The sequence below is a fragment of the Momordica charantia genome (assembly GCF_013281855.1).
Source record: "Momordica charantia cultivar OHB3-1 chromosome 4 unlocalized genomic scaffold, Mcharantia_2.0 BLBB01000004.1, whole genome shotgun sequence".
NCBI classification, from domain to species: Eukaryota; Viridiplantae; Streptophyta; class Magnoliopsida; order Cucurbitales; family Cucurbitaceae; genus Momordica; species Momordica charantia.
The window spans coordinates 19,486,796-19,505,056 of record NW_028275162.1 but is presented as its reverse complement, the minus strand read 5'-3'; the positions used below and the strand labels follow the sequence as shown (position 1 = coordinate 19,505,056).

The window sequence follows — 18,261 nt, the reverse complement described above, 5'->3', positions numbered from 1 at the left end:
TTGAAATTTTTGGAGAGAGATATTATTTAGAAAGAGAGAAAAAAATAGGGAAAAAAATAGAGGGGTAAGGACGGAAAGAAAGAAATTTGTGAAGATTGGAAGAAATTAAATTAAAGAAATTGAAAGAGGAATTGTATTTGAATGATAAAATTTTCTTAAAATAATAAATTTTACATGTATCGTAGGTGTTCTCCCTAGTGTTTCAAATGTGACATACAAGTTACGATATATCACAATATCCAACTTCATTTAATTTTTTTTGTCCTTATCAAATGTTATTCCTAAAAAAAACTAGGAACTGCAGGTAGAGAGAGAACTAGAACCAAAATTTTCTTTACATTTTCTATAAAATTTAGCTGAATTTTTTTTTCTTTGTATTTTTGTAGCAATCTCAAGTGAAATTTGGACTCTAGGAACAACTTTCCTCTTTTTGCTATTTTAGACCAAGTTAAGTTGATGGTAGGAGCAATTCAACAAAAGTTGGTTGAAATTTTAGAAAGCTTTTTAAAAGAGCTTAATTAGATCCTAATCTAACCACCAATCAAGTGGTTATGAATAAAATAAAGAAGAAAAAAAAGGAGCAAAATGTTGGTGGTTTTGTCTAAACTCTATGATTAATTTGAATATGGTCAATAATGGGAAGAAAAAGTTTGCTCTGACCTTTGAATCATGTTTTGCTCCACTCTACCATAAATTTATCACCATTTTATTATTATTATTATATATCTTTCCTTTTTTTCCTTTTTAACTTGTAAATATAGTAAAAAATTAATAGTAGCAATTACTTTTCTGAATTGAAAATATAACGAAAAAGAAGAGGCTCATCCCAAATAAAAAATTGGAAATATTTGTTATATCCTTAAAATGCATAGTTTTTCAAAATTGAGAAAAATTCCAAGATTAATATAAACTAATATCAAGTATATCGCAACATCGAAATAATAAAAAGTGAAATAAAACATGATTTAACATTTTTTGCAATATTTTGAAAACCAAAAAGTTGCTATAGTGGTAAAAATGACAATTTTTTTGCTACCCATTAAAATATCTTTACAGTACAAATCATTGAGGGGTTTTTTAACACATAATCCCATTCTTGAAGCAGAAATTTAAATGTTTACAAGTTAAAGTGGGTCACTCTAATCTTTTATTTTTTTAATTGTGTGTGTATATACACATATATAGTCTTCAAATGTATTTATTTAATCAGATTTGGTAATTGAATCTCAACTTGAAATATTGTTAACCCAGTAATATATTTAGTTACAAAATAAATATATAGTTTAATCTAAACTTATATTAATTAATTTATTAATATATTTTTTTATAGATTTTGTATAATTATTATTTTCAAGGTTATATAATTTAGAATACATTATATTTTACTTGTTTTAATTTTAACAAACATAAAGTTAGTTTATAATATGAAATAATATATTTATAAAAAAATTTTATATTTTTAATGTATTTTAAAAATTTCAAATTCTGAATTTGAAAATACTGAATATTCACTTAATCCATCTGATTTATTGAATCTAAAAACAAAGAAATAGAATCCGAGCCTCCAATGAAACAAGCCCTAAATTATCCAACCTCATTAATTTCTGTAAAATTTTATTAATTATGTGGTGCATGTCGGTATCACAAATAAATAAATTTAAAAATCCAGCGAAACGATGTTTATAAATGGGAAAAATCATGCAGTGATATTAATAAATAAAAAGTATGGAGAATTAATTTGGGTGCAATTAGAATTAGAATTAAAATATAGGTTGCATTGCAAATTTTGCAATTCAGTTTACTATATATGAAATTTATTAGGTTCAAATATCAATTTAATCCTTCAATTTTTATTATCTTTTCTCTTTGGCCACTAAATTTTTAGAAATTTAAAGTTGACCAGGTAAAATCATTATTTTAGTTCTTAAATCTTTATGAAACTCTATTATAAAGATAATAATGTAGAAATAATATAAAGATAATTATTAATTAATAAGCTCAAATCACATAATCAATATTCCATCTTTTCAATTCTAATTTTTATTAAAGATAATTTTTCAGAAATATTACGAAAAGTCTAGTTTTCATTTTAATTATTGACCCAATTAATGTAATTCATTTTAAAAATAATTATGGTTTATTTTCCCACAATTTTTTTTAATTTTTAATTGTGCTTTAAATATCATTTTCTAAATTCTAGTCAATGTTAACTAAAAATAATAGCTATAATAAAATGTGTTTTTATTTTAAGACTTCGTTTTTTCTTTTTAAAGTTCAATTTTTAGACTTTGTTATACCTTTTAAGAATAAAAAACAAAATGAAATTATTACCTAACTTAGTCTTAAATTTTAAAAATTTAATTCGTCAAAAATCAACTTTAACCAAACGAGCAAAATTAGCTAAAATGCTCGAACGGGCCTAACAAACCTAAGATGATATTTGAGCCTGGGCCTTCTAGCAACCATCAAGTCATGGTCTGGTCCATGATTTCACTTATTTGGATCAAGATTTTGAATGACATGAGACTGATTTTTTTGGATAATAACTTGTTAATTTAAAATGAAAATACATTTTTAAGCCTTTTCTTAACAAAAAAAAAAATTTATTATATTGATATTTTGAATTTACTTTCTTTTGGGGCGCTTGTAATAGAACTTGGATCAAATCTTTTGCACTCGAAGTCTTGTTTTCACACGGTGATCGTGTGATCTTTAGTGTGTCTTTGATTGTTTGGAAGTCTTCTCAATTCTCTAGCTTCTAAACTTTTTGAAAATCTTTCTCTTTCTTGAAATGGTTTCCTCCTCCATAAAAGACTAATCCCTCCTCCATTTATAGAGTTTTCCACCTACCTTATATGGATTTAGACTTACCAGCTGAGCATATGCTAACTTTAGCTTTGAGCTTGTTTGGCCTTGGACTTTGGGCCCGATTTCTGACTTTACTTGAATTTGGCCCATTGTTTTAGTTGATTTAGGTTTATCAACTTTATCTATATTTCACGTCATAAATAGCCACTTATGATAAGAACATTTTATGACGCAATGACTTTATTTAATTGGCCAATTTTCATGCCTTTTAATTTAATTTAAAGACAAGGTAAATTTGTAATTGGTCCAAGAAATAATGACATGACAATTTATGATATGTTGATATTTATCCTTCAACTGTTATAAAGTTCTGAAGTTTTATTTTAAAGAAATTTATTAGTCATTTCTCTGATTTTTTTTCAATTAACTTTCAACTAAAATATTTAAAATATAAAAAAGTGTTTCTAGAAAAGAATTAAAATTTAACTTTTGAAATAAATAAATTATAATATTTAAAGTATTATATATATAGTATATGTTTTTTAATTGTCTTAATTATACATTGTTGAATTGGTTTGCTATCCAAATATTGTCCGACTTCTAAATAGGATTATATTTGAGTTAAATGGGTTAAATTATGTTGATCAATCACTCTAAACTAGACCTAGATTGGATCTATGCTAGACCTAGATCGAACTTTAAGCTGAGGGCATTAAGTCATGAGACTGTTCTAGAAGTGAGTCGCAACAAACTCTATATATCATAAGGTTATTTGAATTTGTAAAATAAATGATCTAGCACTTCAAGATCATGACAAATCTTGTACGTTCGAATCTTTGGGATGCCCATCATCGCCCTAGAGGCTCCTAGGTGCCTTGACATCATGTGATTTGATTGTCTAGTTGTATCTTTAAATATTCAATCTTGGGTTGGTTGGCTGTGATCGTCGAGCTAGATTTCCAAACATTATGTTCTCGTACCCAAACCCTAAAAAAAGATCAAGAGTTTTGTGGAGGATAATTTCACACTGATCTTACTAAAGAAGTGAGAAAGTGCTCTGTGATGGGCCATGTGGCAAGTAACACAAGAACAATAGTGTAGACAACTGATGTTTGAATCGAGGGATCTTTAGTTTCAAGAACTCTGGGACATCTATCGACTCGTGATCTTATTCGCTCTTTGTGTTCTTCTAGTCCAGGTTCTTGTGTCTTTTGTTTAGGTGAGATTGAGACCTAAGACTACCTCTTCTTTGATTGTATGTATAGTAAATTTTTCTGGGGTGGTGTGATTGCTTCGACATGCTTTTTAAACCGTATTTGTCTTTGGGGTACAAAGTTAAAGTAGATTTGTCGTATTAGTAGAGGTCGATCATTTAGATGTCGGTTATAGAGGCTTTCTTGGACTGCGTGCATCTATATCACATATTTGGAAAGAACGTAATTCTAGAATCCATAGTTGACATTACCCACTCAAAACACATACTAGTCTTAGAACGAGTCGCGTCGATCACAGACCCCAACTAGCTACGAAATCCATAGTCAACTTATTCTTAACTTTGACCTGAACTTTGACTAACAAACTCTTATTACATTACACAGTAAAATAGTAATCTTTTAAAACAACTATTCTTATATCCATTATAAATATTCTATTCTATCCTATTTAATCTAATAATAATAATAATTAATAAATTAATGAAAAATGTTATCTTATAAATGTTGTTGTGGAATTGGGGCGTAGATAGGGGTGTTCACGGGTTGAGTTGGGTAGGGTAGGAGAGGTTTTGGGACCTACCTGAATTTCCGGGTTGGCCATATATAGGAACCATCGGGTTTAAATTGAATGGTCAACCCAACCCAATATTTTTGGGTTGGGTCGGGTAGGGTTGTCGGTTTGTGTTTATTTTTATTTTTTATTCTTAATTATCACGATGGCGACGGAAAGTTAGGATTAAAACTTAATGGACAGTTGGGATTAAGATAAAAAAATGGAAGAAGATAATATGAAAACCTTAAATAAAAGGTGATGATTAACACTAAATAGACGGTAACATTGAAGATAAATATATTATTATATATATAATTCAGAAAAATACACATATATGCATAAATTTGGATTGAGTTGGGTTGACCTAATTTTTTAAAGGTTGAACCCGAGATCCAACCCAACCCGATCGGATTGAGAAAATCGCAACCCAACCCAACCCAAGGCTTCATCTAACCCAACCCAACCCTTACGGTTTAGGTTGGGTTCGTCGGGTTCGTCAGGTTATCGGATTTTTTGAACATGTAGAGTCTCTTTATTAGTGAAAATATGAGTTTTCAATTTTCAACCCCAAAACAAAAAGAAAGAAGATGAAATCTCATCATCTCTGAAACAAATTGCTACCATATTGCTCTTTGCCTTTTCTTTATTATTTTTTTCTTTTAAGAATTCTTTTTGATGATTTATATTCTTTTGATAAAGATTATATTTTTAACTCAACCATTTGTGTAGCGCAAGCTAATTGTCAAAAGTAAGTCTCACTGAATGCATTTTTAGAGTTTGAATTTCTATTTTAATTAACAAGTAACAAACAAAATACCCAAAAGTTTTCGCCTCATGTGTTCCCATTTTTCTTGTTCCATATAATATATAAATCCAAATATCATTTAAATGGATTAAAATGAAGTTTATATCCAGGTTTAAAATATTTTGTCGATGAAAATATTAAAAAATGGAGATGATAATAGATATTATGGAAAAAATCATGAAAATAAAACATTTTGTAAAAAAAAAAAAAATTTAAATTAACAAACAAGAATTTCACAATTTTTAAATGAGTTAAAAGTTGTTATGGTTAACATTATGTATACATTTTTTTTTTGTTTTTTTTGGTACAGCATAAGTTGAAAGACAAAGATACATGTCTTAACTAGTTGTTTGACAAAATCATATCTTGATTAGGATCTTTATTTAAAAAGGAAAAAAAAATATACAAGCTTTTAGATTTAATTATATAAATCCTAAGATCCATGGTAAACTTGAGCTTCCAGACAAGTAACCTCTTCATCAATAGAAAGGAATGCCAGAGAAAATATTGTGAACTCTAAAAAAAACACTAAAAAAAACACTAATGATGAGGGGCGACTTTCTTGTGATGGTCATTACAAACTCATTTTATTTTTGAGGATTCGCTCCCTTTTTCATGTGGCTAATAAGCCTCAAGCTCTACCTCGTATTAAATTTACATTGACACGTAGACATTTTCATGTCTATAGATTAAACATCGATATATGGAATTAATCGACATTTCTATAGTATCGTAAAAAAAAAAAGAATAAATATAGAAAAAATATCACTAGAATAAAATGGACATAATTTTTTTTGTTTTTTTTGTTTTTTTCATTTTTGTTTTTGTTATTTATTTATTTATTTTTGTTGAATACAAGATTTTCCGAAAAAATCTCCTCCATCATATTACTAAAAAATGAATACGAGATTTTCTTTCTCCAAACTTAGTAAAGTGTTAAATTTTAAATTTTTTACTCAATTATTAAATGTCGTAATCCATCCCTCTCCATTTAAATTTTTCGATCTCGAGCCTAAATTTATGTATTTATTATTATTTTAGATATTTCATGCTTAAAAATATTTGGTTCCAAGCCATCTTGTTTTCACCACTCTTAAATGTTTGACAATTAAGAGATAGAAATGCAAAAATAAAGATTTTTTTTTATAAAAATTAACAAGGTGTCAATTTTTTAATAGTGGTAGGAACAAGATTTAGTCCATATTTCTCTTTCTTGCCTCCCTTCCCAACTCTAATTATTATTATTTTTTTAATTTTTGTTTATTTTAAAATTCCGGATCCGTATTCCAGCACCAACCCATCTTATTCAGATGAGAATATTCCAATTAAAATGAGGATGAGAATGAAGACATTTTTTTTTTCTTTTATTAATTTTAGTCTTTGATTTCAAAGGATTCATCTTTATTTAATCAACAACTTACAGAAAATAAAAATTAAACATATAATTTATTAATCAAACATCAGACTTACAAATTTATCTCTTTTTTTCTCAAAACATATTTATTTATGTAAATTTAACTGATATATATCTGTTTTCCACATCTACAAATGAAAATTAAAAAGAAAGAATAGATAGTTTCTGGGAAAAAGAAATGAGAGTAGAAACAAGGGAGGGATTGATAAATTGACTAGTGTCTATTCTTTACTTTGTCTTATTACCATCTAAAAATTTATAAACAAAAAGAATATAAATCACTCCCTTTTTATGTAATGCAATACTTGTATTAAATCCAAGCTAATGAAGACAAACTTAAAAGTTAAAGTTAAAGGGGACCCTAATATTAATACCATTATTACCCCTTTCAACTCTCTTTTGGAATTCCCAAACCCTTTAACCCCAAGAAAGAGAAGAAAAAAAGGGCTGTTGAAAAACCAGTTATTACAAGAGAGAGAAAAAAGAGGGGATTCCCACATGAAATTATGGCAATCATAGAGACAGAAAAAACTAAAAGAAGCCTTCAATCAGAGTTGAAAAGAACAAAGAGACAGCCCATAAGATTAATTATTGAGGAAGAAAAAGAAAAAAAACCAAAAATTGGGGCAAGCAAAAAAAAAAAAAAGAGGAGAGAACAGAGAATTGAGATGGGTTTTAGCCATTGAAAATGGCATCAATTTGTTTTGTTTATGTGTCTCCTAGGTTCTATACATTGTTGATGTGAGTGGAACCTTTTTTACCCAATGACTGTTCATTTCCCATTTCCCATTTCCCCATTCTTGAATTTCCACCATCTTCTTTTCAAAATGGAATATGATTCAGTTTTTAATTAGTTGGGATTTGCAGAGAGTGATCACATGTTGTTGCTCATGAAACAGAAATGATACACAGATGAAATCAATCTAATCTGTACTTGGAAGATTCAGTTTCGAGTGGGAGGAATTTTATGAACACAGAATTGGTTTTTGATTTTTGGGGGGGTTTTTTTTTTTCATTTCTTCTTCTTTTTTATCTTACCATTACAAAACAGAGAACCGAATCCGAAAAAACTTACAGTTACTTTGGAAATGTATGGCGGAGGGAGATTGAGAAGCGGACTGATTCGGACCGCATTGCCATTGTTCGGCCCGAAATTCTTCCTCGTCGAAGACTTCTGTGAGGATGAATTTGTGAAATATGAGTTGGGGAAAGAAGATGCCGACGATTTCCTACTCGAAATCGATGGCTGTTTCTGCAAATTCGGCCTCTGAGACGAAGAATCCTTGGAGTTCGGTTGCTGTTTGGGATTCAACGAGGAACCAGTCGAATTGCTCCTCGACAGAAAATGCAGCGATCGAATCAGACTTCGACTCTTGGAGCTTTCGCAATTGAGACTGCTGCTACGTTTGAATTGCCAGAACGATTTCGATTGCGGTTTCTCATCGGCATCGAAACTCGCGGAGAGAAGCTCTTTGAGGCTCTTCTTCTCGGAGGAGATCGAATTTCTGGAAGGCTCGGGAGGAGCAATCGGAGCAGATTCATTAGGTTTATGAACTAATTGTGTGTTCGCGTCGAGAGATTTCTTGATTTGGACGGGGCGAATCCTGCCATTGGAGAAGAGTTCATCGGCGGAGGAGAGATCTTGAATCAGAAGATTGCCAATGCAGAAATCGAAATCGGATTCGAGCAGAGTCAAGTCGAGACGATCGCGACTTCCATCGGATGAAGGCAACAAATCCGTCTGGTTCAGATCGTGCGAAAACGAGATTCTCGGACTGATTCCTACACTGGAAATCTCCGAGCAAACTTCGATCGCCATAACCACGAATTTCTCCAATTCCGCAGTCCGAGAGAACGAACAAACGAACAAAAAGTGAAGAACAACAACAAACCGGGAGATTGAAAAGGAAGAGAGTGGGAAAACGAAGTTTGAATTGAATTTGGGGAACAAGGAGGTCAGAATCTGCAGCTTTTTTTCTTTTTTCTTCAGCTTTTTGGCGATTGGGGAAATGGGGATTTTGAGGATCGAAGGTGGGAAAACGAAATGGAATTTAAGAACGAAGAAATCAGAGAATTAGGAGGACGGAAAATTGGGGAAAGAGAAACAAAAGTGTTGAAATTAAGCACCGAAAGGCTACAAAAAGAAAAATCCTAGCGAGATGGGGTTTCCAATGGAAGATTTACAAAGACAGTGAAATAAGTATTATAACCGCTAAACTTTAAAAGTTTTTTGTTATTTTTTTCTCTTGCTATCACCTCCCATTTGAGCATTTACAAGCCTCACATAATTCAACTTCTTAAACATTCTTGTTTTGCAAGTTGGACCATCCTTTGTAATTTTGAGTATCCATATGTGTCATATGAGGGAAAAGAATGTAGTTTATTTTACTATTTATCGACTTGAAAAACGCGAAACAATAGATGTGATTTGGTCCTTTCTTCTCATAGTTAGAAAAGAAAAAGACTCCAAGATACTAGAGAGTTGTCGCTTAACAACTTGAAGTCATTGTTGCATGTATTGTTCATTTGCAGTGTGAAACCAATTGATTTCATAGTTTTATAATTGTACTAACCTCAAGTATTCCACTCTATATTATTGCATATGAAAATTATTGGAGGAGAAATTTATGCTGTTTTATTTTTATTTAATAGGTCTCATTTCAATCTTATTTTAATCCTTGAACTTTTATAATATTCAATTTTTAATTCTTAAATCTTAAAATATTTTAGTAATAGTTTCTAAAATTTTAAATATTTTATTTCTCTTTAAATTTTACATGAGGAACTATTAATCATGCCAATAAAAAATAATAATAAGTTAAAATATTTTTATTTAAAATGACATCTAAAAATACATCCCTAAAGTTTTTCCTTTTTGAGAATAATGACTTGTAGGGAAATGAACATACAGTTTCAAAGTCAAAACTCTATTCAATCCACAATAAGTTGTATCTTATATTTTTAAATAAAAACTTAATATGGGTTTGCATTGACTACCTAGTTTCAAGTGGATCCACTACATTTTAGGAAAGGAAATTATATGTATTTGATCATTTATTTTTTTTCTTGTTTTATTATTATTTATTTAAAAAAGAGAGAAATTAGTTTTCAAAATTCTTAATTTTACCAAGCCAAAATTAATAAAATAATGTTTAGAAATTGTTAAATTTTTGTGTAGTTTTGACTTTGAGAAGATTTCTGAAATTAGAAAATAAGAAATACTTATCCAACGTATATGTTTTTCAAATAATAATAAAAAAAAGATAACAAACAAAAACATTACTAAATAACTATATATGATTATAAACATTTTACTGATCTTAAATACAAGATAAATATATTTCTATAATCATATTAGTTTTAAGATTTAAACACTATTCTGAATGTTTGGACTCTCAGTTTTACCTTTTCTAACTCCTATATATTAATGATCGTTGTGTGTTTGATTATTGTTGAAAGTTTTGTCTATTTTAGTCTATGTACTATCTAAATAAAAATTTTGATCCTTGTGCTTATAAAAATTATATATTTTTGTCTCTATTTGTAAAATTACAATATTTCAATAACTTTATTGAGAGCTAGTATTGTGCATGCAATTTTTTTAAGTATAAGGACAAAATAGACCTTTTGAAATTACGCATATCAAAATGATAAAATGCAAAAATCTAAAAATACAAAAATCAAAATAGAGATATTTTGAGAGTACATAAAGAAAAATGAACCAAACTTAAAACTATAAGAGGAAAGTAGAATTTAAACCTAATTTTAAAATGAAGGTATGATTTTTTTATTTTTTATTTTATTTATGAGTTCATGTGGGGATGTGGATCAGATGCCCTAGCTTTTTAGTTGAGATTATAATTAATGGCTTAACCATTTGCGTTTAGGATGAAAAATGATGGTTAAGAGGGTAATTGAACCCAATTTAGATGTTTGGTAATTATATCAAATTAATAATACCTTAATGTGAATTATTATTAAGTGTCATTAATTTGTCACCACTAATTAAGCTTCATCATAAAAAGCAAAATTAATTAGGGTGCAACCTCTGCAACCCCACGTGAATATTAATCTAAATAATTCACATGAAATGTTTGTAGACCATATCATTCATTTCGCCAAATGTGTGTGAACAACTTTTTTTTCAATTTTATCAAAAAAAAAAAAAAAGAAAACTTTATTTTTCAAAATATTGAAAATTAAGAAAGAAAACTATATATTTTCAACACATATCCAAATTATTTAGTGATTTATTTAGTTTAAATTACCATTTTAATCACTATTTTTTAACTATTTAATGTCAATTTGGTCTCTATGATTCTAAATTTTTTTTATTATGATCCTTATTTCTTTTTGTCAAAGCTTTTTAAATATCATTTTCATTAACGCGGGATACTCGAAATATAACCACCAAGTTATTTATAAATGTGACCTATCATCTTCAACATTTTATATTCCAATGTTTTTTAGGGTATCAAGTCAGTGCATTAGTTAAAAAGCATAAATTTAAAACAAGGTTATAGTTATTTTAGTTGACAGAATAAATGAGGGTGTTGAGACTTAATTTTGTTTTCAATGTTCTTTTAAACATAAGTTAATTTGTGAGTATGTCTTTAACCGTTGAATTATGCTCCAATCGATTTTTTTTAAGTATAATTTATTTACTAATAATGGACAAATATATGATTTAATAAGTTAATTACTAAATGGGACAATAATAAAAGTTTTAAAAGTGTAAAAGACAATTTGATTTTAAAGTTAAAGTATATGCAAAATGTTAATGGAAATGTCAACAGAAATATCGATAAAATTATCACGGTATACTTGGATATTTTTAAAAAAACTATAAGAATTAAAAAAATCATTATAAAATGAGACAGTTGCAAATACAGCAAAAGAATTTAGTAAAATTAGCAAAATAGCAACTATGTTTATTTTTTCTTAAATATAGCAATTTAGAAGAAAAAAAAACAACAGAGGTTCAATTTTAAAATGACAACTTTATACAAATGAAATATATTTGTAATATATATGTAATACATTTGATTACTGATATATGTATGTGATATACATCTGATATATTACTGATATGAGTGTCTGATATACTTGCAATATGTATGTGATATGTATTTGATATAATACTGATATGAATGTCCGTGCAATATGTATGTGATATATATCTAATATACTATTGATATGAGTGTCTGATATACTACTGACATGAATATCTGATATACTATAGATATAAGTGAAATTCTTTGCTATATTTGAAAATTTTTACTTAGAAAACAAGTATAATATTTTGAAATACATAAAAGATTTTTGCTACTCATTACAATTTACTCTTATAAAAATTTAAAATAAAAAATAAACATTTCACTCTATTTAAACAAGTTAAAATTTATTAATATTAATATTATGTCCAGTGATATTTTGTTGATAATTTTATATTTTGTTTTGTTTTTGTTTTTTTATCTTTTTTTGCGATACTATGTAAATGTCAATTCACTCCTTATGTCCATATGAAAATGTGGATGAAAATGCGACATGACGATTAAAATTTAATATTTTGAATATATGGACACATATGTAATTTGAGTTTTATTATTATTATTATTATTATTATTATTTATCACTATCTTTCTTATTGTTTTATTTGTAGCACACTTTTCTGCTTATTGTTAATGACCGGTCAAATGGATGTTGACATTTTTGAAGTTTGAATTTACTAATTTATAGACAAATTTTGGATTGGGTGATACATATAATACAAAAAATACCGACAGATTTGAAAATAGAAAGAACAACAAATTAATGTAGGCCAAATTAGTAGCTTTTTTTTTTTTTTTTTGACTTCCAAATTAGTAGCCTTATTCTTGGATGTTTCATTATTTGTGTAGTTCTAAGATAACAAGGGTAGGCAATGTAAAAAATAATGACAAAAATAGTGCAGTTTTACTAATAATCATGTCTACTACACCTGATTTATTAATTTGGACTAAATATGCCAAATGATTCACTAGAGGGTTTGGTTTTTTTTTTTTTTTCTTTTGAGACACATCCATTAGAGAATTTTAAGTGGGCTTTTATCTTTCAAATTTTTAATTTTACATAACAAAATTTTCAATTATTCATTATAAATTATTAAAATTTATAAACAAGAAATTAATTTATTATTGAACTATTGTTTTATTAACATATTTAGATACATTGAATTGTCACTCGAATGTTATTCGACAAATGAAACTCAACCCGTCTATTAACAAAATCCATTTTTACCAAGTGGTATGCTCATGTGATCAATTATATTAATAAAACAATAATTTAATGACATATATATAACAAATTTTATAAACTCTTTTTAATACATTAATGAGAATTTTATATAACAAATTTTAATGTCTATGACTCTATGGATGGACTTAATTGAAATTTAGTGATAAAATTGAGAATTAGGGATTGTTTGATATATTTATCTACCCCTTATTCGTATCCATGTTTAGGAAACGTAATTATGAGTAAAAACTACCGTAATTTTGTTATTATTTTTTAATATATACCCTATTTAAACTATTGAAATTTGGATTTAAAAATCCGGATTTAAACTTTGTATCGATTTTTTTGTTGAGTACAATAGATGTGGTGCAGAGATTTCATCCTTCAACTTTTGTTTCTTACTTCGACTTTGGTCCCAAAAATTTACAAACTTAGATTTCATCCTTCAACTTTTGTTTCTTACTTCGACTTTGGTCCCAAAAATTTACAAAAGTTTGCCTTATAAAAGACTTTGTTTTCAATTTTTTTGTTGTTAAAAATATAAAATTATAGTTTAAGTTCTTCAACTTTAGGATTTGTGTCTAATATAAAATATTGAGCTTTAAAAAGTATCTACGAGAGTCTTTGAAGTTTCAATTTTGTGTTGAATAGTACTTGAACTTTTAAATGTGCTTATTTTAGGGGCTTAACTTTCAATTTTGTGTACCATAAATTCTTGAACTTTCAATTTTTTTGTCTAATAGTCATCTATTGATCCACTATTCAAAATTATCAAAATCCACGAAATTTATTAGAAAGAAAATTGAAAATTTTTCGATACTATTGACGCAAATTTCAATTTCATGACTAATAGATGTACTGATTTTAAAAACGGTCAACTAGGTTACAGACCTATTAGACAAACAAGATTAGAAGTTTATGGACATATTAGACATTTTTCAAGTTTAAAGACATTAGACACGAATTTTAAAATTTAGGGATCTATGAGACATTAGTAAAGTTTGCGGACTCCCCAGTAAAGTTCATAGACTTAATATTAGACATGAAACCTGAAAGTTTAGAAACTACGACCCTATTTACTTAGTAGAAATTAAAATGATAAAAGATCCGAATAAAATCAATCGAAATGAGAATTGTGACACATGATTCTAGACGAGGTGATGGGTTAAGTACACTTAGCCGATGGACTCTTCATCAACCGAGCCGATGACATGCAAAAGAACCTTGTTGCTCTGCCACATATACTCTGAACCTCGAGTTAGTATTCAGTTCGAGATAATGTGGAGCCAGTAAGATTGCATAAAGTTGCATACATTGTAAGGAATGGATCTCGTCTTTGATAGGGGAACTTTGATCAGAAACATTGACTGGCCACTTATATCGCTCTATCATTAATTTTTTGGCCAGTGAAATTCGTGCGTCTAGGTTGGTATCGAGCTGGACTTTTGTGAACTAGTTAGGGGTGAATAATGCTAGTCCTCCTTGCAACTTCGACCTATCTAAGGCCAGAACACATGTTTCTGGGGGAGAGGGTCATGTCAGGTTATGGTTCTACCCATAACAATAACATATGCTATTTTTCTTTGATGTTCTTGCAAGGTATTTTCTAAAATCAAAATAAAAAATATATTCATATTATTTAGTAGAACCGTACCAAATTGGAATTGGAATTAAACACATTGACAATTACTAGAATACTCCTATTTATAGTTAATTACAAATACATTAGTTAAATAAAGTTATAATATTATTTTAATTAAACAATAATAAATTTTGATTTAATTTATTTATAGTTTATTTTATAGTATATTTTTATTTTAACAATTTATTTAATATCAATAGAATAATAACTCATTAAAATAAAATTAGATCAACTAAAAAGATTAGTATAGTTTTTATTACAACAGTTACCAATAATGTCCAATATTATTAAAGTTTATTGTTATTATATTTAAAAACAATTAATTCTATTTTAACAATTTTATTATAATAACTACGTAAAATTAAATAATTGATAATTGAAATAGAATTTTTTTGATATTTTATAATAAAATCACACCAACCCACACAGAAAAGTTAGTATAATTTTTTATTAGAAGAAAATTTATTAATATGAACTATGGATTAACTTTAATTCTATAGGTTATCTGATAACACTATTTTATTTTAACAAATTAACTATTAATAACTAATTAAAATTAAATCTTTACAAAAAAAACTAATTAAAATTAAATAGTTAACTAATGATCAGATAGAAATTCATTATTTTATCAAAAATCACATGTTCTAAAAAAGATTAGTATGATAAATATTTTTTTATTAAAAAAAATATTGGTAGGTAAATAAAGGAAGAAGGAGCAAAATTATAAAACAACGAATAAAAGAATTACGGATCCCATTACAGGAGAGAGAAATAATATTTTTTTTAAATAATGTTATTTTTAAAAATAATGATAGAAATAATGTAGGTTAGAAACTAGTTTAAAAAATAGGGTAGTGAAATCATAATAAATGGTTGCGATTTCAGTAAAAACGCAACCATTGGCTGCGTCTTATGACTACGACTTCAGTTTGATGTGGGTTCCAATTATATTGGAGACTGAAATTACATGCATTGGCTGTGATTTTCGTCCCATATTTACGTTTTCTTTACTTTTAATCCCAAAGCTCTTTTGTTTGTGTGTATTGGCCGGCTAAAGTAGATACTCCTTACGATTTTTTACTTTGACCAACGACTAACCTATTTTTGTCAATAGTAGATGTCTAGTTTAATTTTGTAATTTTTTATTTAAATTACTTTTATTTTGCTATTACTTTTAAATTTGCATTATGTTTGTAATTTATTTTAAAACTATTATTTTTAGAATTAATCCAAGAGATAAATGGTAAAATACTTAGAGTAATTATTGAAAAATTGGGGAGGTCACAAAATAAAAAAACTAGAATGATATTTGTTTAAGCAAAGATGTGCACAACAGTGTGTTCCTGGTTGTAGCTCGAACCCGGCCTCCGGACCGACCTGAACACTTGGGCGGACCTGCACAAAAAGGTGAGCACTCCGACGATCAAGTCAGTATAGGTTGGATTCCAAGTCTAGTTCGAAGCCAGAAATCATCGTACCTGATCGGGGAGTGAGGTCCCTTACTTATGGGTGGAGGTCCCGCTAATCTAGCGATTGTTACATTCGGTAATCTCGGGACCGTCGGTTACATCCGGTAATCTCGGGACCGACGGTTACGCCCGATAATCACGCCGCAGACAGTTCCGCATCTCGGCCCATACCGAGCTCCCCGGTGGGTCGGACCTGGGCCAGGCTCACCTCGGCCCTCACACTTGGCATTTGTCGGCGTTGGTGGCGGCCATCTCGGCCTTCCGAGCTGGGCATGATTCATGAGTCATCTTGGAGTACCAATAGGGGTCTTCCACGTGTCCAGAGTATTCCCTTCCCCAAACATTGGCCCCCTCTCTGTCTGGTCCGATCTCGACCTGGCAGAGAAGTTCATTCGACTTGCTTTGGACATGTGGCGACTTCCTATTCGTGGGAAAATACAACCGTCGCGGAAGATTTATCGTCGAAATATTCAAATATTCCGACGCTTCGGATCTCAGAGAGGATCCCAGCCGCTCGTCGATTACACGTGTACGGTGGGGAAATTTTTCCGACGGGCTATAAATGCCCCCAATCCTTCAGATCATACCTTACGTTCCTTGAATTCTTGGAGTTCGATCTGAAGGCAGCTCGAACCCTTGGTAGGTCGGTCTCTTCCCTTTCTCTTTCGAACATAATTGCCATGTCGTCCTCTATTAGCAGCAACCTAGGATCCGACTTAGCTCGTAGGTTAGAGTCCGAGCTCGAGGAGATAGAAAACTTTAGAATCTCCGATGACGGGGAGGATAGCGGCGCCTCCACTTCAGGTCAGGGTTTGGAATACCCTTCTAGGATACCTGAACACTACCTCGGATCCCTTCGTAGGGGGTTCGCTATCCTTGAGAACATCCTCCTCAGGCTTCCGGAGGAGGGGGAGAGAGCTGACCATCCTCTAGAGGGATGGGTCACTCTCTACTTCAAAATGTTTGAGTACGACCTCAGACTTCCCCTTCACCCTTTTGTCCAAGAATTTCTCTTCCGGACTGGGTTGGCTCCGGCTCAAGTGGCCCCCAATGGGTGGGGTGTCATTTTCGCTTTGGCCATCCTCTTTTGGCTTCGAGCTCGGGATAGTGAGGAGGCCGAGCTGTTGGACGTAGACCAGCTCCTCGCGTGCTTCGAGGCGAAAAGGATAGCTAAGAAGCCTGGTCGGTTCTATATGTGCGCAAGGAAAGGCGCAGGCGGTATAGTTAAGGGGCCGACCTCCATCAAGGGATGGGTGAGGAAGTGGTTCTACGCTTCGGGGGAATGGCTCGCAAAGGACGAGTCAGGTCGTTCCTTCTTTGACGTCCCCACTAGGTTTGGGAACCTAGGTACGGAGTAGTTCTTACTTTTCGTAATTTCCTTCTGTCATTCAGGTCTAACTCGGATTTTGTCTTCGTGCAGTTTCAATCCGACCAATCCCCGAGCTTACGCAGGCCTCCTTCGATACTCTGAAATACTACAAGGAGCGCTTTCCGAGGGGTAGGAAGGTCGGAACCCTGGTGACTGACGAACTGCTGCTTGAGTCCGGGCTGCTAGATTACAACCCTGCAGTTCGTCCCATCGAATCTTCAAGGCTTAACTCTGAACTTGGTATGCCGAACTTGCCTTCCCCCTTTTTCCTCTAACCTTGTGTTGACCCTTGTTTTTATCTTGTAGCCATGGTTTACGGATTTGCAAGCGGCGTGAAGCGCAAGTCTAAGGGCCGAGCCCATGCTCTTGAGGCTGCCCAGAGTTCGAAACCTCCCACCCCTGCCGTGGTAGGGCCTGCCTCGGAAGATCCAGCCCCGGTGATCGAGCTGGAGTCTTCTGGGGGTCCCTCGAGGGAGAAGCGCCCCAGGGATCAGACCGAGGCGGTGGACGCTCCGCCTTTGGGCGAGGAGGCGAGGGAGGAAGCCCCTCTAAAGCGAAGAAAGAAGAAAAAGAAGGCGATCTCCCCCTCGGAGGTCGGAGCTTGCAGGGTCTTGCCTGCAGGTTTCGCTGATCGGGTGGACGATCCTGCGGCCAGGATGGGCGGGACGTCCGACGTGACGGCGCGGTTCAGAATTGAGCCGTCAAGTTTAG

The 18,261-nt window shown here is 31.0% G+C and overlaps 1 protein-coding gene across 1 annotated transcript; it reads right to left on the bottom strand.

The window, feature by feature from the left end:
- Positions 1 to 6,861: 6,861 nt before the first annotated feature.
- On the bottom strand, positions 6,862 to 9,182 carry LOC111020041 (membrane-associated kinase regulator). Its single transcript, XM_022296592.2, has one exon. The coding sequence runs from the start codon at positions 8,611 to 8,613 to the stop codon at positions 7,807 to 7,809; it is 807 nt and encodes a 268-aa protein (XP_022152284.1). The 5' UTR covers positions 8,614 to 9,182; the 3' UTR covers positions 6,862 to 7,806.
- Between the last annotated feature and the right edge of the window lie 9,079 nt (positions 9,183 to 18,261).

Coding starts and splice junctions, on each gene's coding strand:
- LOC111020041 (XM_022296592.2), bottom strand. CDS start 8,613: ATGGCGATCGAAGTTTGCTCGGAGATTTCCAGTGTAGGAATCAGTCCG.